Below are 24,931 nucleotides of genomic sequence, written 5' to 3'. Positions count from 1 at the left end.
TAGGTAGAAGACCTGTCTCCACTCCCATCTAGAGCAGGGAAGGATGCCTCTGGTAGAAAAAGCCACGACACTGGGAGCTAACAGTTCCAGAATCACCCCCTTTGAAATATATCTTGAAAAACTGAGATAAGTTTGATCCCCAGAGCCTAAAAAGCCTCTTCTAAACAGGCTTTCTTTACTTTAAGAAAAGCCTTCACCTCCCTGGAGAGACAATCCCTGCTGGCCTTATCAATCAGGCTACCCTTGTCATCAGAGCCAATTTGAACACTCTCTGGTTTAAATTTTAGCTATGAAACTATGACTACAAAAAAGAGAGATGACATTTTTGGATACTGAATGGCCATTATATTCTTTAGACTCTGGAGAAAACGGGTTAAAATGAAATCTTTCTGAAATTGCAAAACTGGTTCTTCTTGCTCGTGCAATTAGGAAAAAGCTGGTTTATTAAAATACTTTTTTTGGAGCTCCAACCCTGCCTGAGAAACAAAAACGTGACTGGGAAAAAAAATCTGAACTTAACCTCTTATCATGTCCTTGAGATACACAAGGAGTCTGGGACTCCAGCCATGAGCAAATTGGTAGAACTTCAGACCAAAGGAAAAAAAGGCAAATAGACATTTTAAATTTCAAGCAGAAAACTGTGAGGTTTCTGTCTGTCCAGATATGTGTACCCCAGTGTGTGTCTCCGTCCTTGGACAACATTGCTAAAGGCTAATTGGTCAATGAGCTCTATTTAACTGGCCTAAAGAGAAGTTTAAGTGCTTACGAATCAAACAATTCTAAATTCAAGAAAATTAAACTAAAATGAATTTCAGGCTTGTGTGAACTGGTAAATATTCACTATTGAATTGATACCTGGTATTGATGCTTGTTTATTGATCTAATTAACATAGACATTGTGAAGATACTTTTGCAAATAATATAGCTTTGGGTGATTCATATTTACCATTTCACAAATTAATGTTATAAAGTACAGGTCATGGTTGCTAAAAGAAGGATGTGTGTTTTCAATAAAAAGGCATAAGGAATGGAATTACATTCTATTAAGAGAAAGGAAGCAAATCTGAACTTACAGGTGGCTGTTCTCTGAACGGGCAAATAAAATAATACAGAAGTATAAAAAAGGTTTGTGGCAAGGGGAAGAGAGTTTTGTGCATGATACAAGCTTCTTAAGACATTAAACTGTCTTTGAAATCTTTTATTGTTACTTTGACTAAGTGGATAACTATTGTTTCACAGTGAATAAAAGCTGGTACCAATTTGGAATTTGGTTTTCTCTTCCTGTTAAAAGAACAGTTTTCTTTGAATGTGGCTTTTGATGACAGACTATGGCACACATAGACAAAGCTCATTCTGCTTCTACAAAAATTAACCCCTCATCAGGGAACTTAAAATAGATAAACAATGGCTATAAACTAAATAGTTGGGGTTATGGGAAATCCAAGACAGCCACTTGGCTTTTCCTAGCTCCCCAACAAACCTCACTTTTATTTGATAAGATAAAGCCTTTCCTGGCTTCAGGGTTAGTATTTCACAATGGAGAAAAAATGTCTAAAATATGTTTTCTACAGTCTCCAGTGACGGAGGCACCCACTTTGCTGGACAGGTAGTACAGACATTGGCAAGAAACTTCACAAGCTTCTTAGAGACTATCGTTTTCACTGATGTCCTCAGTCGTCGAGAAAGGATGACAGAACAAAGGGATAGGTTACATGAGATTGAATAGACTGCTAAATATGACTACAATTTTCATGACTTTTTGTCTGACATATTACTGGCTTCTAATCTTTGTTTTCAGATATAAAGAAGCTCTTCTCCTTAAGTTACTGATGGTTTAAAACAATTTAGTGATTTACACCTGTGGGTAAAATTAAAACATTCTTCTTTTCTCTCTGCCTCGTCCCTCCAGAAACCGGAGACACTTGGGTTCTGAACAGCCTCATCAAGGTAAAAAAGACTGTTTCTGGATATATACAGAAATCTCAATGTATACTGGGGAGCTCTAAAAGAAAAATCCACCAAACTGATGTCAGGCCTACAGCATCTATTATGTTTCCCTAAATATTAAGTTCTAGTTTTGTTAATTAAGGTCTGTATTTACTAAAACTCACTTCTGAGATAGTTCCTTGTGGTTATGTTACATTGCTAAGAGGTTTAATTAAGTTATTAAAAAGGATACTCTAAGCTTGTCTCTAAAACTTATCTCAGTAACCAGTCTTTGAATAAAGATCAAATGCTCCAGGATATGCAACCAGGAGATTAACAACAGGCTGCAGTCATTTAACACATTAAGTCAGATGACCTGGAGATGTCACTGGGCTATACCTAATGGAAGTTCTTGACTTAAGTTCTTACTTATGATTTTACTATTACTGCTAACTATATTGCTTTCTATATTGCCTGTTTCAAGAAGTATTGTCCCTTACATTATCAAGTGTGTGACTGAGTCACAGTTCCATATGAAACCCATAGTTATAATGGTGTGACTCTGTATATGAGAAGAAGCAGCAAGAAGGAATGTTTTCCTGGACCAAGAGACTAGTGAGACAGGTGAGGTCTAGAGATGTTTGCTACTCGCAGGGCCTAGTCCAGTAACAGCACATGGAGTGGCCCGTCGGTGAAATCTTCAAAAGATCTGGGAATGGGCCTTCCCAGCACTGTGGGACAAGATAGTCATGAAATGCCCCCAAAACTATGGTCAAACTCATGGCCATAAAGGGGCCCTGCAACTGGAAACTGGCACTTGCTATCGGCATCTACAAAGATTAAATCATGGACACTACAGCTGTCGACATTCAACATCTCTTGAATGGAATTCAGGGTGGAAATCAGAGATTAGGCACTCACTCTGTGCTCTGGAAAAATGGACCAAACAGGCCTTCGGACGGTTAGGTATTTTCAGGTAAAGATTTTCTTGAACCCAAATTCTTGTATCTTCTCATACCTAGAAAAATGCTAAAATTGACAGTGATGACAACTACTTTGGCTTATATGTTAATACCACAATAAGAGGTTAAAACCTACTTGGACAAACTTAGACAACTGGCTACCTAGCTACTAGTCTCCCTAAAATAGCTGTCTACGTTGGGGTTCAGACTCATTCTTCTAAAAAGAAATGGTAATATTTATTTTGTCTGTTAAGATTCAGGTTGTCATTCTTTCAACTACTTCTAACTGGGTCTGTGATACCTATATTGAAAACATATATGAACATGCCAAATGGCTCCATTCTTAGAAATAGGGCAGCCCAAGTGTTGACTCTATCTAGACCAGGATCAAAGTTACTACCAAATGTAACCTGATTCTTTGACTCTTGCTAGGACTGCTGATTACAATAATTCTTTTACTGATAGTTAATCTCTGCCTTTTAATCTAGTTTGTTCCTTCTAAAGGATACAACGGCTTCCAGACAAAGTAACCGTGATGCAGAGATTCTGGTCACTCTTCAGAATGGACTCCCCTGATGTTCCACTCTTCTCACAGATACAATCTTGATTTAGAAGCTCTCCTTAGTGGAAAACTATCTTGACTGTAATAATCTTAATCATCTTATTCTTGCTGTTTGCTCCTTATATCTGTAACTGTATAATGAACTTTGTATCTAAGCAGCTTGAGACATTTAAGTTACTAATGACTGTTCATGCTTCTACAGTTTTTACTGCCTCCTCTAGCTATTACTCAGGGCCCCTGGATCAGAGACCCCCAACATGAGGGTAATGAGAGTATGTTGCCTCAACAATTTAGGGTCTGTGCCCCTTACCACCAGAAAGAAGTTACTGAACGATTTCTCCGCCCCTTTCCCTGGCAACCATATTCTCCTAAAAGAAAACGGGAGGAATGAAAGAATTAAAGCTTGGGCAGGCAGTCCAAAGCCCTTTAAGGAGGATGTGAACATTTTCTGCTCATGCCTTCCTTGAGCCTTGTGCAACAATGTATGTTACTTGAGAACTGGCCTTTCTTTAGAGCCAGGAACTAATGTTCACACAGAATATCTTACTCATGGAAATGCTTTTCTTAAACTCTATGTTAATGATTATAATTGTAACAGATCTTGGCTGGGAATCTCTCTCTCAAGACTTGTATCCCTGATTAACACCAACAGTGTATCTCACCCAGAGACACTGCTGGAACCGTTCTCCCTAGCTAATCTTGTGCCAAAGTTATCTCAGGAGGTATGCCTTGGGAAAGTGTCTGGTGGAACTTACAATCCTGAGGTATCCTTTTTATCTACTCTTAGCAGCTAGTTGAGAAGTATATAAGGCCTCATTTAAATCAGTGAGGCAGGTACTCTCCTGCCCCCTCCAGTGCCTCTTGTTGGAAGCTTTCTCTATCCCCGTTACTTGAATAAAATCTACACAAAACTTGGAGTAACTGAGACTGTCTTTGGTCCCAGAGTTAAATCTTCTCCTTTGGAGACCACGAATCTGGCAGCACCATTCACCATAAGCTATCAGAAGTGGGTTACCATTCTCTTCTGCAGGGAATCTTCCCAACCCAGGGATTGAACCCAGGTCTCCTGCATTGCAGGCAGATTCTTTACTGTCTGAACCACCAGGGAAGCCCAAATATTGAAGAGTAACCACCCAACATGGGGCTTGACCTCATGACCCTGGAATCAAGAGTCCCATGCTCTACTGATTGAGCTAGCAAAGCCCTGATTAACTCCTGTCATTCCCCTTCTTCAAACCAAAATATAGAACCTTGATCCCCACATTCCCAGCACCAGGTACTTGTTTAGGTACTGTTTCAAACCAGAGACGAGTCAAAGTGGCTTCCATTCATCCATTCAGAGGAAGCCTCACTCAGAGGCCCCCGCAGCTGTGCATAGTCCAACACTCCAACACACACACACACACACACACACAAACGAACACACATGAAGATCTGGTCCCTTAACATCAACCCTGGTTGAGTTGACTTTCCCTGCCCCATTGCCAACAAGAACTTGACCCCTGGCAAACATCCCCATCCCTACCCCCACACTTATGTTCATCCTCTAGCTCTGGCCCCATTCAGCCCACTTTTACTCCACCAGTTTAGAATTATAATTTCACACAACAAAGATACAAGATTGTATTTCTTTGGTCAAAACATACATATAATATCAATAATAATAACTCACATAGCACCAGACTTACAAAGAATCTGTTGACACTTTTTCCTCATTTTTCCCACAAAGTTTTTGAATTTTCCAGCTCTACTACTCTCCAGGTATGATCTACAGACACCCAACTCGAATAGCAGAAGGGAATGTTTTGAACTTATGACACGGAATCCTATGTACCTATATCCACATGTGAACTATCTGAGACCAGTCTGTACTTAAAAGGAGCATGCAAGATAGGCAGTGAGTCCATCACGACCACCCAACCTCAGATGCTGCAGCGCTGGATAAACCAGAAACTGGAAAGCCACCACCATCCAAAGGAAATTAAGGCAGACTCCCAAAACAAGGGCACTAGGGGAATTCAAGTCCTATTTTGGTGACAAGTATTAAGTCCACTAAGTAAGCTGCTGGAAGAAAAGCCCTCATGTAGAACATGGCAGGATTTGTGTCAGCTTTGCTAGGAACATGGCTTGAGCAGGATGGCAGGTGAGAAGACCCATCTCTCCTCCTCTGCCTCTACCGATCCTGACACAGAAAACCAACCTTGGCCCCGAACACCACAGCCTGGTGTCTCCACAAAGCACAGCCAAGCTCACAGGCTTGGGCCTAGAATTCTCCACTGTGCTGCCCCCGGCCCCGGCCCCCAACAACTCCCCAAACCTAAGAGCTTCATAGGGCTTGCCTTTAATCAGCCGTTCAGGTCTCGTCCCAGGTAAGGTCCACATCGCCTGGGCCAAGTGTCCAAAGACAGTAGCGTCGAGGGTGGAGAGCTTGGGCCCCATGATGTACTTCTTGTCACCTGCAGCAGAGAGAAAGAGGTTGGTCACTGGCTGGCCCTTGCTGTCCTGCTAAGTCACAAAGGCATTCAGCATCTTCCATCATACATCTGCTTAAGAGAGCATCAAAAGCTTTGCAAAACCAAATGCATGCACTTCCTTTTACTGAAAATGAGAAACAAAAATAAAACAAACAATTCTGTGATATATCAACTGATATGACAGCACAGCAGGGAAGTAACTGGCAACATACCAAGGTAAGCAGATAAGGGAGGGGATTCATGGAGAAAAGGGAGAACTGATCACCCCCGGAACCCCAGAGGTACCTCCTTGTCTCCAACTCTAGTCGTTAAAGCTTGAGATGCTTAAGAACATCTGGACATTTGCTTACACCATCTCAAGAGTAACCCCATTCAAGCACAGCCAGCCTCAGCACTTACTTTATTAAATTAATACATTTCCTCGGGAAGAACCAGAACCCTAAGCTACTTAGGAAGTTTGGAGGAGGCAAGGCTCTGTAAGAAGTCTCCATGGTCTTGGCAAGGTTCTCACCACTGAGCACCAACAGGAAACAAACATAAAGAGAAGCTTTAAAACTTCAGGATAAAAAGGCAGCCCAGGAGGAACTGGGTCCATCCTACTTCACATCCTGGTCCCACTGTTATTCACTATGAAAGCCTGCTCATTAATCAACCTCTCCAAGCCTCAGTTCTCCCATCTGGAAAAGGAGATGATATTAAAGGTATTTCTTAGGACCACTGTGGGGATTAAATTTTATAACACATGCAAAGCACTTAGCACCAAATCTGGGTACCTCATCAAATACCAGCACTCAAGATAAGAGCCCTTCTATTTTTACAGTCTATTCCCTGTTTCACACAAAGCTAAATCTCTAGGACATTCTTTTCATAGTGGCACAACAACTTTTAATGATTTAAGAGATGGGCTATGAAACACAGTCCAAACTCAACCTGCAGTCCAAGACACATCACATTCTGCTCCCACCCACATTCTGGCTTTGCCCCTCACCCTTCTTTAACCCAGCAGGCCTGGGAAGCCCCATTCACCAGCCCACTTCATGCGTCCCACTGCTACGCCTCTGTTCATGCTGCACCCACACATCTCCTTGACCTCCCCAAACCCATATGTGCCCCCTACTTCTCTTCATCTCCTAAATTATATTCATCTTTCCAGCACAAGCCGTCTTTCAAAGCCATCTCACGGCAATGGAAGCTTTCAGTTCAGATAGCCCTCTTTCAAATTTCACTTTTACACATACGACCCAGATTCAGAGAGAAGAAAACAGGTTAAAGGAGAGCTACGATGGCTTCCTGGCCCCCCAGAAACATTGATTTCCTTAAACTGCTAAAAGGAAAGAGTCTAAGGGAAATGCTAGAGTACCATGTGAAGTCTGTTGTAGACGCCAAAAACTTTGGGGAGCAAAAGGAAAAAATGTACATGAGTTTTACAAAAACTTAGGAAACCTAAAAATAGAGCACATAAGACCTTGATTTAAAAAAAAGAAAAATAATAACAATAAATATAATCATTTGAATACATACATCAACTAATACATATAGTGTTCAGCCAAAATTTGCATTTTGGCTCAGAACATTAAAGCTAGAAAGTCCCTGAGTTATTAATAATAACAGAAACAGACTAAAAATTCCAGCACCCAGTCTCCTGACTCCCAGCCTGATACTCTCTGATCTGCATAAGCTCCCGCTTCATCTATGAGATAAAGACCCTAAGGAACAGCAGGAGGGTTAAGCTGTGAATGTTTACAAAAGGATGCTTTTAATCAGGAGGGAATACAGAATATAGAGGGAGAAAGAAACAAAAGTCTAAGGATTTTTAAAGGTACTTGCCCCCTCTGTCAAAAAATGGGTAGAATTTAGCATTCACGGTAGACACACAATTATACATATATACACACGCACACCACAGTTATAAATTTAAAGATTATAAAAATACTCTCTGTTATCAAGAAGCCCTCAGAGTACCAATGGCAGGAAACTTTTTTTAAAACTTTCCTAATTAATTTTTTAGTTAATTTTAGATTTATAGAAAACTTACAAAAATAGCAGTTTCTGTATACCCTTCATCTAGCTTCTGCTAATATGAACAGCTTAGGTAACCATCGAAAAAGCATGAGAGTGCCAGAAAAACATCTATTTCTGCTTTTTTGACTATACCAAATCCTTTGACTGTGTGGATCACAATAAACTGTGGAAAATTCTGAAAGAGATGGGAATACCAGACCACCTGACCTGCCTCTTGAGAAATCTGTATGCAGGTCAGGAAGCAACAGTTAGAAATGGACATGGAACAACAGACTGGTTCCAAATAGGAAAAGGAGTACGTCAAGGATGTATATTGTCACCCTGCTTATTTAACTTGTATGCAGAGTACATCATGAGAAACGCTGGGCTGGAGGAAGCACAAGCTGGAATCAAGATTGCTGGGAGAAATATCAATAACCTCAGATATGCAGATGACACCACCCTTAAAGGCAGAAAGTGAAGAGGAACTAAAGAGCCTCTTGATGAAAGTGAAAGAGGAGAGTGAAAAGGTTGGCTTAAAGCTCAACATTCAGAAAACTAACATCATGGCATCCGGTCCCATCACTTCATGGGAAATAGATGGGGAAACAGTGGAAACAGTGGCTGACTTTATTTGGGGGGGCTCCAAAATCACTGCAGATGGTGACTGAAGCCATGAAATTAAAAGATGCTTACTCCTTGGAAGGAAAGTTATAACCAACGTAGATAGCATATTAAAAAGCAGACACATTACTTTGCCAACAAAGGTCCATCTAGTCAAGGCTATGGTTTTTCCAGTAGTCATGCATGGATATGAGAGTTGGACTAAAAGAAAGCTGAGCACCGAAGAATTGATGCTTTTGAACTGTGGTGCTGGAGAAGACTCTTGAGAGTCCCTTGGACTGCAAGGAGATCCAACTAGATCATCCTAAAGGAGATCAGTCCTGAGTGTTCATTGGAAGGACTGATGCTAAAGCTGAAACTCCAATACTTTTGCCACCTGATACAAAGAACTGACTAACTGGAAAAAGACCCTGATGCTGGGGAAGGTTGAGGGCAGGAGGAGAAGGGGACGACAGGAGATGAGATGGTTGGATGGCATCACCAATTCAATGGAGATGAGTCTGGGTAAACTCCAGGAGTTGATGATGGACAGGGAGGCCTGGTGTGCTGTGTTCCACGGGGTCGTGAAGAATCGGACATGACTGAACTGAAGTGAACTAGGTAACCACAGTACGTTTATTGCTGCTGTCGTCATTTAGTCGCCCAGTCGTGTGGGACCCTTTTGCAATCTCATGGATTGGGATTCTCCAGGCACGAATACTGGAGTGAGTTGCCATTTCCTTTCTCCAGGGGACCTTCCCGACCCAGGGATCAAATTCACATCTCCTGTCTGCATCTCTAGCCTTGCTGGCAGATTTTTTGCCCCTGAGCCACCAGGGAAGTTCCTCAGTACATTTACCAAAACTAAGAAATTAACATCAATATAATTCAATTAACTGTGCTGTACTCGTCATTAAAATTTTAGTAGTTTTTCGACTAATGTTCTTCTCTGCTTCAGGACCCCACTTTGCATCCAGTCGTCAGGTCGCCTTAGTTCCTCGGTCTGTCCGTGTCACCCCCCCACCTCCCCACCCCCACTCAGCCATGCCCTGCAAGATCTTAGTTCCCTGACCTGGGACTGAACCCCAAATAGTGAGCACAGAGTCTCAAACACTGGACCACCAGGGAAGTCCCTCCTTGTCTTTCATAACCTTGACATTTTTAGAGAATACCGATCAACTATTTTGCAAAATGTTCATCAACTTGGGTTTGTCCAAGGCGGTTAATCATTAGAGTAGTCATCCATTGTTACAAATGCTCCTGTGATGGTTATTTCATATGTCAACCTGACTGCGGCATGGGGGGCTGAGTGATGTGGTCAAACATTATTCTGGGATTTTCTATGAGGGTGTTGTGGGCAAGATTAACATTTAAGTGATAGGCTGAGTAAAGCTGAACACTCTCCCTAGTGTGGGTGGGCCTCCTACAGTTAGTTGAAGGCCTTCATATGACAAAAGGGCTGACCTTCCCCAGAGGAAGAGAAAATTCCTACTGCCTGACTGCCTCAGAACTAGGTCAGAGGCCTTTGCTGACTATGGAAATGGAAACATTGGCTTTTCCAGCGTCTTGAGCCAGTTCTGACTGGAACTACACCATCAGCCCTCCTGGGTCTCCAGCTTTCCAACCCCCTCTGCAGATCTTGGTATCTGTCAGCCTCCATAATTGTATAAGCCCATATAAATTTATTATATAAGAAAAACAGACATGGATAGATCCAGATATCTAGATCTATATCTCCTATTGGTTTATTTCTCTGGAGACCCCTTCTCAGAGCATCATATCAGGAGGTCCACAATGTCCATATGTCTTATCACTGGGGATATTAACCCTGACCATGTGGTAAAGGTATTATCCATATGGTTTCTTCCTGTCTTGAGAGTCCCTTATACTGCAAGGAGATCCAACCAGTCCATTCTAAAGGAGATCAATCCTGGATGTTCACTGGAGGGACTGATGCTAAAGCTGAAACTGCAATACTCTGGCCACCTCATGCGACGAGTTGACTCACTGGAAAGGACTCTGATGCTGGGAAAGGTTGGGGGCGGGAGGAGAAGGGGACGACGGAGAATGAGATGGCTGGATGGCATCACCGACTCTGTGGACATGAGTTTGAGTGTACTCCGGGAGTTGGTGATGGACAGGGAGGCCTGGCGTGCTGTGATTCATGGGGTCGCGGAGAGTCGCACACGACTGAGCGACTGAACTGAACTGAACTGAACTGAATGCTACTAGTTTTCCTTTTGCAGTTAATAACCTTGAGGCAGAAACTTTGAGACTGTATCACTATCATGTTTCTCCTCAAACTTTGGCCCACTAATTTTAGCATCCATCAGTAGACATCAACTGAAACAACTAAATACTGTGGAGTTTGCTTAATCAGGATTTTCTATTTCTCTATTACTTCTACATGACTGACATATTCAGTTATTTATTTATGTAAGCATGCACTTGTCGATATTTATTTTATTCTATGGCCTGTAATCCAGTACTCTCATTATTCCTTATGTTGCTCAAATTGTTCCAAATTTGGTCTTTTGAGCTTAGCAGGAAGTATTTTCAAGAAAAAGACTGAATTTAGATTAGATTCTGCTTAGAGATGAAAAGGCCAAGTGAAAATCTCAAGTCTGTAGCATCCCCAGGCTTCACCAAGTGGGCCCAGTTCTCACTACTGGAGGGTTTTAGCAAAGATAGAACATTAAGGATAAAATAAGGATATCCTTAATAAGAACATTAGGGATAAATGTTCTAAAAATTGAACATTTAGCAATAATAGAACATTAAGCACTTGTGAAGGGCACTGAGGGAGAAGGCTTGGGTGATGAGGCAACTCAAGCTTCATTCTCAGTAGGTCGACCCCCTCCCTGGCTTCTGTAGAGATGCACAGAAGCAGCTGACGGTAGTCTAATCACCTCCTCCCATCCCATCCTTCCCCAAATAACCTCTACTGGTCTAACTCAACACTCCCCCTTAAGACTCAGATCACATGCTCCCTCCTCCACTCCAGAAAGGTTACCTGCACTGTCCAGTCCTCGAGCACCTCTCCTCTGCCAACCCCCAGAGGCACACCTGCTTAGAGTCGGGCTGCTCAAAGAAAAGTTTGGGACCAGCAGCGTCAGAACGTATCTATGAATCAAATGCTATCTACTGAATCAAAATGACTCAGAGTGAGACTGGGAGAGAATCTGTGTTTTAACAAGTTTACGGGTCAGTGATTCTTAGAGAGCCAGCAATTCTTGAACCACACTTTGAATAGTGCTGTTCCAGATGGTTCTTATGTACACTGAAATCTGAGAAGTGCTGGTCTAGACTAGAGTATATCAGTGTTCTTAAACTCAAGCATGCATCATAATCCCCTGGAGGGCATTTTAAAAATACTGATGTATCTCCCATGAATCCCCAGGTTTCGGATTCAGTAGGTATGGGTGGGATTCAAGACTCTGCCTTTCTAACAAGAACTCAGGTAGTGCTAAGGCTGCTGGTCCAGGAACCACACTTTGGGAAACACTCATCTAAATCAATCATTAGGTAATTCACACATGTCATCTCATGGTCTTATTTATGTGTGTGTCCTATCTCCTCAAGTAATGTTTAATCTCCTTGAGGGCAGGTAACCCTCTTTTACTTTTCTGTCCATCTGATATCTATCATAGTAGAAATCATCAAATAAGTTGTTGATAGCCTTAAGTATTAACCACCTTTATCCCTAGTGGCTTAGTGGTAAAGAATCCACCTGCCAACGCCTGCCAATAGGTTAGATCCCTGGGTCTGGAAGATCTCCACTGGAGGTAGAAATGACAACTCACTTCAGTACTCTTGCCTGGGTAATCCCAAGAGGACAGAGGAGCCTGGCGGGCTACAGTCTGTGGGGTCGCAAAAGAGTTGGACACAACTGAATAACTAAACAAGAACAACAGCAACTAGATTTAAGTATGCTTGATCTCTGTCCTGTCTTAGAATAGAGAACTCCTGTAAGGATTTTAAAACGTAAAAATGTGGAAGCATTTTGCAAACTAGAAGGTGCTATTCTAACATACATAATTATTTTACACTCATCACCAATAATAGAACAAGTACTATTTGTGGGCAGAACAGTCCAACTTTCCTTCCAGTATAGAAATCCCTTCACGCACTTTCTGACCAGACAGTTCCCAAACCCAAACCCTCCAGGAACTTATCCATCATTTCCTGGGCAAGGCAGGCAATTCTATGGTTAGTCAGTTCCTTATACTGAGACAAAATATGTCTCCTTGGGATATCTACCATTGATTCCAAATCTTTCCTCTGGAAGCACACAAAGTATTTATGGCCATATTTACTCTACATGGCAGGGCTTCTCTGGTGATTCAGTGGTAAAGAATCCATCTGCCAATGCTGGAGATGCAAGAGATACGTATTTGGTCCCTGGGTCGGGATGATCCCCTGGAGAAGGAAATGGCAACCCACTCCAGTATTCTTGTCTGGGAAATACCAAGGACAGAAGATTCTGGCAGGCTACAGTCCATGGAGTTGCAAAGAGTCAGACATGACTTAGACACTAAACAACAACTCTGCACGGCACCCATTCCTAGGAAAATTAAGTCTCCACTAACATACTTCTAGGTAAAAACTGATGACTTGTTTTCACACGTATTACTATAGGATAGTGAGCAGAGTGTTTGTGAGGCAGCTACAGAAATGAACACAGAATTTCATCTACTTACTCCCTTACTAATTCTGTTCCCAGCTTTTACTGGCCACTATCAGCCCCATTTCTGCCACTGAGCTAAATTTCCAAGTGCTGTAAGCGGCAGAAAAGACTGGCTGTGCTGGAAAATATTGTTCTAGAGAGAAATTAAAGATTAATAGTCAAAAGACTTTCAAACACTCATTTTTCTATTAGTCTAAGAATAAATGATAACTACATGGTTTCACCTACTTAGTGTCACCTATACTTGAGCACCAACACGATTTATAAGCAGATAATTCCAGTGAAGTCAATGTCAATATCATTCCTTTTCTAATTGTCCCTCTCTCAATTAACTAAGACTTTAAGGACTATTGAGAAAGAAAGATTTTGAGTACCTTCCCCAAGGATGGCACAGATCCCAGTAACCTTCCAACCTTCAAAGAACACACACTTGAAGTTCTTTTTCTGCATGAGACTATCTCAGAGGGCAAAGCAGCAGGAAATCTACGTTCTAGTCTCTCTTACACTCCTGGTCAGACTTCTCTTTGTCAGAAACAATAGAACAGACCACTTCTTTAAAGAGTTCTTGTTCATATTCCCAGCATTCTCTAAAATCACTGAACGCGTGATTCTTTCAACTACAGGGGGTGTTATCTTATATAAGAGATTATTAACAGTCCTTACGAATAAATATCAGAATTAAAATCATTAACTTTTACAACATTCTGACATTTACTAGTTGCACCAATTGGCTTACACTCTGGGAAAAAATTAAGGTGGGGGGGAGGGCACCAGAAGAAGCCCCTACATTTAATCGCTCCTTAGATTGCATTCTGGAAGGCAACTAGATACTCCTATAATCTTCTACAAAATTCTCTAGAGGAATATACAAGAAAATTTTTTTCAGTATACACGCATTATCCTGACCCCTTTCCCTAATTGCCATCTCATCTTCCTCCCAATCTTCTCTTTGTTGATGTCCCTGCTCTTAAAATTCCCTGTGGATCAAACAAGGATGCACATACATTCTGCACTATAAGGACAGGATTGCACTTGCTCTTCTGAACTTCAGTCCTCCTATTAATGTGTCTGAACACCTTCTCAACTCCACACTCAAAGCATTCATGCACATACACTGTAATTTTAAGGAAGTGGGATAAAGGAATTGCAGCAGTTGTAGAAAAATTTCATATATGGGAGATCTAGAGTAGGAAAATATTTCCTAGGAGGAGGCAAATACCTGCTTAGCTTCACTTATTATTATAATTTAACATCATTAAACAGCAGCTTCTGGAAGCCTTCAAGAACCTGACATCTCTAACATTGATAGCTGACATCTCTAACAATGATGCAGCATTACTGACTCACTGATGATCGGCCTTCTTATTTATCTCTTTTCTTGAAGTTGCTGCAATATTGCTGGTTTTGGGTCTGACCAGACATTTAACTGAAATAGTGAGATTTGAGGAGTATAAAAGCTATGTATCTCCCTGGTTTCACTTTCCCAACTACACCTTCTAAGGATAAAGAATATAGAGCACCCCAAGTCAAATCACTTCCCAAGAGGCTTTCTCCTTAATTTCATTTCTGTCCTGGCTGTTCTGTATTTGGGCAACAGAGGAGGCAGCTGTTCTCTTTATTCAATAAAGACTATCTGGTTGCCCTCAAATATGATTTAGTTAATAAAATAACACATCAGACTGAATTCAATGTCATGTTGAAGTTTAAAATCAAATCCTTTTGTAAGGAGCTTATCCTTCTTTTAAGAAAGTTGAACAGAAGCAGATTCTAATGGCAGGTTTTGTGTTTGGCCATCAGGGTCCTGCAAGCAGACTCCACATTCCTGGAGGACTTTTCTTCACGTTATGGACCCTAGGTTTCACCTTAGCTGGAATCCGGGATCTTCAACCATTCGCAAACATTTGTTTAGGTGCTAAGTTGTGTCTAATTCTTTGTAACTCCATGGACTATAGCCAGTCAGGCTCCTCTATCCAAGGGATTTCCCAGGTAAGAATACTGGAATGCATTGCCATTTCCTTCTCCACTCAAACATCTGAGCAATCACCAAACACTGGTGAAAATCTTTAACCACCAGAACTGTTTAGCATCAGCCCAGAGTGGGAGACCTGACTCCCACAACAGGCACAGGTCCCTTGGGATGAAACCAAACTGCTATCGACCTCATCTATCTGAGGAATTCCCTGGCAGTCCAATATTAGGACTCAGTGTTTTCACCGCTGGGGTCTGGGTTCGATCCTTGGTCTGGAAATGGCAAAAAAGAAAAAAGGAATCTGATGCCTCCTCAGATGATATACCCATCAGTATGCTGGGTATCACATCAGAATTCTTTGTGCTGCGTCTTTTCAAGCATAGGACTCAGTCTTAGCTCCCACCCTGTGGGAGATCTATTACTCCCCTACTGAACCCTCTTGTCCATGTATCCTGACCATTAGATGGTTAAGAATGCTCCACACAACTGTCTCCCCAGTGCACACCACTTTGTCAAAGATCACTGAATTCAGAGACAGAAACCTCCTGTGAGTCAAACTCTATAATCTCAGAAGAAATCCAGGTTTCCTCATAGCCAAGACAAGAACACTGCTAAAACCAGAATGAGTAGTAGTAAGTGTCTCCGAGACTGAAAGATAAGATTCCACTTCCAAAAGATGTAAAATATTTTATCCACATACCTTAAGGCAACAGAGATTTGATGCCTGTTGCCCATCACAGCAGGATAAGCACTCTTGCCTCTTGACAACTCAGCTGTACCCTTCATGGTTCAGCAGTGCTCAAAGAGGCTCTGACTAGGATTAACAGGATTGGGGCTATGTAGGTGTGTTTGTTATTGATGGCTACATAACAAATTTCCCCCAAAATTTAGCAGCTTAAAAGGCCAAATATTTATTACCTCACAGTGTCTGTGACTCAAGAATCCAGGCAGCTTTCGCTGGGTGCCTCTGGCTCAGGGCCTTGCAGAGGCTGCAATGAAGATGTCAGCCAGGGATGCAGCTAGAATAATCACACTAGGTGAAGCAAGTCAGAAACAGAAAGACAAGACCATACAATATCACTTACATGTGGAATCTAAAATATGTCACAAATGAATTCATCCACAGGGGCTTCCCTGGTGGCTCAGACAGTAAGAAAAAATCTGCCTGTAATGTGGGAGACCTGGGTTTGATCCCTAGGTCAGGAAGATCCCCTGGAGAAGAGAATGGCAACCTACTCCAGTATTCTTGCCTAGAGAATTCCACAGACAGAGAAGACGGGCAAGCTACAGTCAATAGGGTCACAAAGAGTAGGACACGACTGAGCAACTAACACATACACACACGAAACAGAAACAGACTCACAGACAGCAAAGAGACTTGTGATTGTCAAGGGGGAGGAGAGGTGGGCAAGGGATGGACTGTGATTTTGAGGTTAGTACATGGAAACTATTACAAATAGAATGCATAAGCAACAAGATCCTACTGTATAGCACAGGCAACTACAGTCAATATCCTGGGATACATTATAATGGAAAAAAATATAAAAAGGAAGGTATATATATGTACAACTGATTCACCATGTTATACAGAAGAAATTAACACAACACTGTAAATCAACTGTACTTCAATAAAAAATATTAAAAAAATATCCCAAATATTGGGGGACAAAAAAAAAGATGTCAGCCAGCCTGCAGTTATCTCAAGGCTTGACTGGGGGAAGACGCTTCCCAACTCACTCATAAGGTAGCACTTGCTGGATCCTGGCCATGAGTTCCCTGCCACGTGGGCCTCTCCACCATGCTGCTCACAATGGTGTAGGCTTCCATCAGAGCAAGTGAAAGATCAAGGGCAGAAGAGATAAGACGTGCAAGATAGAAGCTACCATTTTTTTAAAAAACCTAATCTTAGAAGAGACATCCCATTGATTCTGCCATATTCTGTTTGTCAGAAGCAAAGCAGTAAGTCCAGCCTGTGCTCAAGGGAAGGGGTTTACCCGAAAGGATGAATCCTGGGAGGCAAGGATCACTGGGGCATCTTGGAGGCTGACAACCACAGGAGAAAAATATCAGCACAGCATTTAAAAGTGTTTACAGGTTAAATGTCATGATATCTGTAACTTTAAAACACTTCCACATCAAGAAAAAAATAGTTGAGGTAAGTATGACAAACAGTAACTATTAAATAGAGGTGATGGTTATAAAGCTATTATTTGGACTATTAAATACTATTCTACTTCTCTGTGGGTTTTATATATTATACATACATTATATGTATAACATATTATCTTTTATTATGTTGTATATTATATAATTAATGTATATACACATGTGGGGCTTCCCTTGTGGCTGAGTTGGTAAATGCAAGAGATCCTAGTTCGATCCCTGGGTTGGAAAGATCCCCTGGAGAAGGGAAAGGCTACCCACTCCAGTATTCTGCACTGGAGAACTCCATGGACTGTATAGTAAGTCCATGGAGTCACAAAGAATTGTACATGAAGTTGAACGGTTCTATGAAGACCTACAAGACCGTTTAGAACTAACACCCAAAAAAGATGTCCTTTTCATTATAGGGGAATGGAATGCAAAAGTAGGAAGTCAAGAAACACCTGGAGTAACAGGCAAATTTGGCCTTGGAGCATGGAATGAAGCAGGGAAAAGTCTAATAGAGTTTTTCCAAGAGAACGCACTAGTCATAGCAACACCCTCTTCCAACAACACAAGAGAAGACTCTACACATGGACATCACCAGATGGTCAACACCGAAATCAGATTGATTATATTCTTTGCAGCCAAAGACGGAGAAGCTCTATACAGTCAGCAAAAACAAGACCGGGAGCTGACTGTGGCTCAGATCATGAACTCCTTATTGCCAAATTCAGACTTAAATTGAAGAAAGTAGGGAAAACCACTAGACCATTCAGATATGACCTAAATCAAATCCCTTAAGATTATACAGTGGAAGTGAGAAATAGATTTAAGGGACTAGATCTGATAGAGTGCCTGATGAACTCTGGACGGAGGTTCGTGACACTGTACAGGAGACAGGGACCAAGACCATCCCCATGGAAAAGAAATGAAAAAAGGAAAATGGCTGTCTGAGGAGGCCTTACAAATAGCTGTGAAAAGAAGAGATGCGAAAAGCAAAGGAAAAAAGGAAAGATATAAGCATCTGAACGCAGAGTTCCAAAGAATAGCAAGGAGAGAAAAGAAAGCCTTCCTCAGTGATCAATGCAAAGAAATAGAGGAAAACAACAGAATGGGAAAGACTAGAGATCTCTTCATGAAAATTAGAGATACGAAGGAAACATTTCATGCAAAGATGGGCTCGATAAAGGACAGAAATGGTATGGACCTAACAGAAGCAGAAGATACTAAGAAGAGGCAGCAAGAATACACAGAAGAACTGTACAAAAAAGATCTTCACGACCCAGATAATCACAATGATGTGATCACTCACCTAGAGCCAGACATCCTGGAATGTGAAGTCAAGTGGGCCTTAGAAAGCATTACGACGAACAATGCTAGTGGAGGTGATGGGATTCCAGTTGAGCTATTTCAAATCCTGAAAGATGATCCTGTGAAAGTGATGCACTCAATATGCCAGCAAATTTGGAAAACTCAGCAGTGGCCACAGGACTGGAAAAGGTCAGTTTTCATTCCAATCCCAAAGAAAGGCAATGCCAAAGAATGCTCGAACTACTGCACAATGGCACTCATCTCACACGCTAGTAAAAGTAATGCTCAAAATTCTCCAAGCCAGGCTTCAGCAATACATGAACCGTGAACTTCCAGATGTTCAAGCTGTTTTTAGAAAAGGCAGAGGAACCAGCAATCAAATTGCCAACATTCACTGGATCATGGAAAAAGCAAGAGAGTTCCAGAAAAAGATCTATTTCTGCTTTGACTATGCCAAACCTTTGATTGTGTGGATCACAATAAACTGTAGAAAATTGTGAAAGAGATGGGAACACCAGACCACCTGACCTGCCTCTTGAGAAACCTATATGCAAGTCAGGAAGCTACAGTTAGAACTGGACATGGAACAACAGACTGGTTCCAAATAGGAAAAGGAGTATGTCAAGGCTGTATATTGTCACCCTGATTATTTAACTTATATTCAGAGTACATCATGAGAAATGCTGGGCTGGAAGAAGCACAAGCTGGAATCAAGATTACCGGGAGAAATATCAATAACCTCAGATATGCAGATGACACCACCCTTAAAGGCAAAAAGTGAAGAGGAACTAAAAAGCCTCTTGAGGAAAGTAAAAGAGGAGAGTGAAAAAGTTGGCTTAAAGCTCAACATTCAGAAAACTAAGATCACGGCATCCGGTTCCATCACTTCATGGCAAATAGATGTGGAAACAGTGTCAGACTTTATTTTGGGGGGCTCCAAAATCACTGCAGATGGTGATTGCAGCCATGAAATTAAAAGATGCTTACGCAAGGAAAGTTATGACCAACCTAGATAGCATATTAAAAAGCAGAGATGTTACTTTGCCAACAAAGGTCCGTCTAGTCAAGGCTATGGTTTTTCCAGTGGTCATGTATGGATGTGAGAGTTGGACTGTGAAGAAAGCTGAGTGCTGAAGAACTGATGCTTTTGAACTGTGGTGTTGGAGAAGACTCTTGAGAGTCCCATGGACTGCAAGGAGGTCCAACCAGTCCCTCCTAAAGGAGATCAGTCCTGGGTGTTCGTTGGAAGGACTGATGCTAAGGCTGAAACTCCAATACTTTGGACACCTCATGCAAAGAGCTGACTCACTGGAAAAGACCCTGATGCTAGGAGGGATTGTGGGCAGGAGAAGAAGGGGACGACAGAGGATGAGATGGCTGGATGGCATCACCGACTCTATGGACATGGGTTTGGGTGGACTCCAGGAGTTGGTGATGGACAGGGAGGCCTGGAGTGCTGCGATTCATAGGGTCGCAAAGAGTTGGACACGACTGAGCAACTGAACTGAACTGAACTGAGCGACTTTTACTTTCTTTCAAATACACGTGTATATAATTATAAAAGTATATATATTACCATATGAGGGTAAGTACTATGTATTGTATTACTATTTGCCTAAGCACACTGGAAATGTTCCATAAATGTCAGCTCTTAGTATTATTTTGATTATATGCAAATCAGAGTTCTGGGTACTTGGGATTGTCAGACTAACAGAACAGACAAGGTCCTTGCTCTCTTGGAGTCTACATCCCATGGAAAGATGATAAACAAATCAATTAATAAATAAGAAAGCATCCGCCAGTGATATATGCAATGCAGAGAATTAAAGTAAGGTGATGTGATAGAGGGTGACTGACAGTTATGTTAGACTGGTGGTCAAGGAAGGCCTCTCTGTGGAGGTGATAGTTACCCAGAGAAACGAATGTCAAGAAGGATCTAGTGGTGCACAAATCTGGAGAAGGGAATTCTAGTTCGGGAAAACAGCTAATAGAAGTATCACAGGGTCAGGATAAGCATGGTGTGTTTGTCAAGTAGACAGAAGACAAGAGTTGTTTTCACAGAGTGGGCAAGGTTTACGAAATGAAACTGGAGAATAGACTTATGGACACGGGGAGAGGGGAGGAGAGGGTGAGATGTATGGAAAGAGTAACATGGAAACTTCCATTACCAAATGTAAAATAGATACCCAAGGGGAATTTGCTGTGTGGCTCACGAAACTCAAACAGGGGCTCTGTATCAACCTAGAGGGGTGGAATGGGAGGGAGGTTCAAAAGGAGGTTCAAAGGGGAGGGGATATATGTATACCCATGGCTGATTCATGTTGAGGTTTGACAGAAAACAACAAAATTCTATAAAGCAATTATCCTTCAATAAAAAAAAAAAGAAATGAAATCGGAAAGAAGGCAGGACCCCAGCAGGTGTACAGCAAAGTATTAAATATATATATATATATTATTTTCCCTTATAGGTTTATAGGTTATTATAAAATATTCAGTATGGAGTGGGATTTAAAGATCTACTGTCTGCATGGCATTATCTTGTGAATATTTTTCTTTTCTTTTAATCATTCAGAAATTGGAACCCAAAACATTTAAACACATGGGTCTCCCACGTGGCGCTAGTGGTAAAGAATCTGCCTGCCAATGCAGGAGACGCAAGAAACACAGGTTCAATCCCTGGGTCAGGAAGATCCCCTGGAATAGGAAATGCCAACCCGCTCCAGTATTCTTGCCTGGAAAATCCCATGGACAGAAAAGCTTGGTGGGCTACAGTCCACAGGGCCGCAGAAAGTTGGACACGCACACACACTACATTTAAACACAAAGTCACTTTTCTCTGGAAAGAAACAATTAGAAGACCCCCAGGATGAAAGAAAAACCAGACTGCTTTTGTCAGAATGACATCAACCAATTTGTACTGCTAAATAAGCCAAAAAGATTCTAAGAATTCAGCACTGATTAGCTTTTCATTTTAATCTGCTAAGTAACTTTTTTATTTCATTAATAATCAACATATTTTTACCAATTGAGATAGCAATGATGAAACCAGAAAAGAAATCAGCCACAACTCAAGGCCACAACTGTCTAGTCCCCATAAGGATATAAGGATTTTACCAAGAGCAGGGCCTGCCCCCACCAATCCCTGGCTACTGAAGGCAGCCAGGCCCCCCAGGCCTCCACTGCTCCCTCCTTCTGGAAGCCTGGAATGGATATGCTGCTCTCTGAGGACTGGATCTAATGGCCCTCTCCATTAGAAGCTGCAGCAATTTAGTTACTGAATAATATGTAAAGATCTTTCAGAGTACATGCATCAATTCACTTCAGTCGGATCAGATTCCGGTATGAATTTGTACAAAGCTTAAGTTTTCACAGGAACTCCATCAATCCAGGTAAAAATAAAGTTTATGTTTTCCAGATCAAGTTATTACTATTCTTGCAGGTGACTTTAACAAGCCACCAATGCACACATACAGAAGTTGTCCTGAAGCAAAAGAAATGCATGTCATTAGCTAGCTGCACAGCCCGAGACTGGCTCCCTAGCCTCTCTGACTCCCGTTGGGCTTTCTCATCTGTGAAATAACTAACTCCCACGGGTGCTCTAAGACTACAACATCTTCAGGATGCTGTTAAAAATACTGTCTAAAATTTATTCACACACACACACAAAAACCCTTGCAGTCTGCATAGTAGGTCTGCGACATGGAGAGAAGGCCCATGCAGACAGACCCATCCAGGGTCACCCTAACCAAGACCCAGTTCCCTTACTTGGCCCCTTCCCAGAACACACACCAGCCCTTCCCTCTGCCCTATAGTAAATGACAAACATATTTGAATCACCTCCTGGATTTTAAAAATACCTTTCCCAGTCCTGATCCTAATAAGCAATAAGGGCTGAGAAACACTGTCCTAGACAGGCCCCTGCAATTTGCAAAGGGCTTAGAACCTACATTAGGAAATATTGCTTTGAGGTTCCAGAACATACCTTATAGTGTCTATTATATTCTTCTTCATCTGTGGGTTTTCTCTTTCTAGCTAGATTGACAGGCATAATTACTCCTGTCTTTGTTCTCCTCCTCTGCCCTCTGTTCAGTTACTCAACATATGCTAAATATGCTAATATGTACATAGATATAACCTAATGTTTCTCATCCTTTTCTGCTGCCAGTTGTGAAGACTCTGCCCTGCCACTTGCACTGGGAGGCATGGCGTGTGGCTGCTGCATGCTAGGTAGGCTCCCAGCCTCGGTCTGAACGCTTCATGAGAAGGCAGTGCAGCTTACATGATGCAATTAAACAGGGTAGGATGAGCAGCCACGCTCTCTTAAAAAACAAAAAACAATTTTGCTACTGTCCAAAAGCCTTGGAGTAAAAATCACTTCAAAAGAAGTAAAAGGTTAGAAGAGAGGTTTATCAGAAATCAACCTTGTTCAAAAAGTAGATTTAAAAACAAGGGGCACAGAGTAAACGCAGATCATTTAAAGCACCCTGCCTTTGGAAGTCATGAGTGGCAGCCCAAACATAAGATGAACCAGAAAACGAGTGAATAAATCTGCCTCATCTTATAACATGGAAACCCGCCTCTGCTCTTTTCTCCGGAGAATGAATACAAAATTATCAAACCGTCAGAACCGAAAGGATCCCCAAGACAATGTCCAGTTAAGCATCACATTGCCTGTGAAAAGACTCCCTGGCTGTCTGGATGGTGGTCCTCACCCTCATGGAGCAAATAAAACACAGTGGCTCCGACCACATGGCAAGGTGTGTGCGTGCATGTGTGCTGCGTCGCTTCAGTTACATCTGACTCTTTGCAACCCTATGGACTGTGGCCCACCAGGCCTCTCTGTCACAAGCCCTTCTAACTTTAGATGGGTCTGTTCTACAGCGCTGTCACACCCTGAGCTGCCATCTATTGTCATTTCACCTCATATACACCGCAGTCCCCCCTGCCCTCCTTTCCTCTGCCCAAGCACGCCCATCACCTGCAGCAACACCTAAGGCACCCTCTTTCAATACCTGAAAAAAAACTAGTTTATGACCCTTATATCTGCACTTCTCCAGACTATCTATGCCCACCATCTTCCTCACAGGAAATTATCTTGAGACTAATCACCTTCCTAATCATCCTTCTCTGGATGCACCCGGGTTTGGCCACGTTCTTTTTTGAAAGATGGACCTCAGAACTGAGTATTGCACCCTTTGTTCGACAAATACTTGCTGAAAGCCTCATATGTGCCAGGGGCTTGTTCGGGCTCTAGAGACAGAAACTTATCCACCAGGCCTGGCACCCAGTCCAGCTGAGGAGACAGTCAAGCCTACCATTCAGAGATAGTACAGGAAGTGCTCTGGGGGAGAAAGTACCAGGGCCTGGGAGCAGGGAACAGGTTCTCCTGACACAGTTTGGGAGAAAGTTCCAGAAAGGCTTCCTTGAGGAAACAACTTAATCCAAGACATTATGCTTTGTTTAAACAGGCTATGTTTTTATTTGCTTCTTTGGGAGTCCATCATGCTGGTGACATATTGAGATTGAAGTCAACTAAAATCCTCATATCTTTTTTCATATATCTCTCCCTACCTTGTATCACTGCAATTCAATTTGAGGTCCTAAGTATAGAATTTGACATTTATCCCTACTTGATTTCTTCTTGTTATGGTTGACAGCTTTGATTCCTGATTTTTCCATCCAATTTTTAGCTATCCTTCCACCTGGAGTCATTTAAAAACCATTAAGCTTGTCTTTGAAGTTGTCAATAGATCTCTGAGAAAAGACAAGAGCAGCGTCCCTGGAGATTCAGTCCATTAATGGGTACTGTGAGGACACAGATACTCAACAAAGCCCACATCCACCACCAATTAATCCAGGGGCTTTCCAACTTTTTCTTTGGTAGGGAAAGTTCTCTATCAAACAAAATGAAACAGATTCCCAATACACAGACAGGTAACAGAGGAGCTGATCTAAGTGAAGAAAGGGTAGAAAGAGTCTAGCCATCAAGGGATCCCTCTCCCCCACAACAAACCACTCAAGAAACCTTGGTGGTACCATAGGCATCCATGAAGCCCTCTTTGAAAAAGAGCCATCTTCCACAAGCATATCATGAGAGACGGTCTCCAATGGTTTGAAGAAATCAAGAGATTGTCTATCCAATCAGTAGATCCAGCAAGTCAAGAAAATAAACAGCTGATCCTGAACAACATGAATTTTAACTGCTGCAGGTCCACTTGTATGCAGATTTTTTTTTTTTTTTCAGTAAATACACTGTTCACATATATGATCCGAGGCTGGTTGAACTTGCTG

At 41.9% G+C, this 24,931-nt stretch overlaps 1 protein-coding gene across 3 annotated transcripts in view; it reads right to left on the bottom strand.

Moving 5' to 3' along the window:
* FAXC (failed axon connections homolog, metaxin like GST domain containing) overlaps positions 1 to 24,931 on the bottom strand; it is a 76,576-nt gene that overhangs the window by 17,818 nt on the left and 33,827 nt on the right. For all 3 annotated transcript variants that reach the window (XM_055433130.2, XM_088840699.1, XM_055433129.2), the window contains one exon: positions 5,790 to 5,906. In XM_055433130.2, the coding sequence (XP_055289105.1) occupies positions 5,790 to 5,906 (117 nt within the window). The remainder of the gene's footprint in view (positions 1 to 5,789; positions 5,907 to 24,931) is intronic.

Source organism: Moschus berezovskii, chromosome 10, assembly GCF_049115385.1.
Source record: "Moschus berezovskii isolate FMDL1 chromosome 10, NW_MosBer_1.0, whole genome shotgun sequence".
Taxonomy (NCBI): Eukaryota; Metazoa; Chordata; class Mammalia; order Artiodactyla; family Moschidae; genus Moschus; species Moschus berezovskii.
The sequence above is the reverse complement of the archived record's forward strand: the minus strand, read 5'-3'. Positions and strand labels throughout refer to the sequence as shown.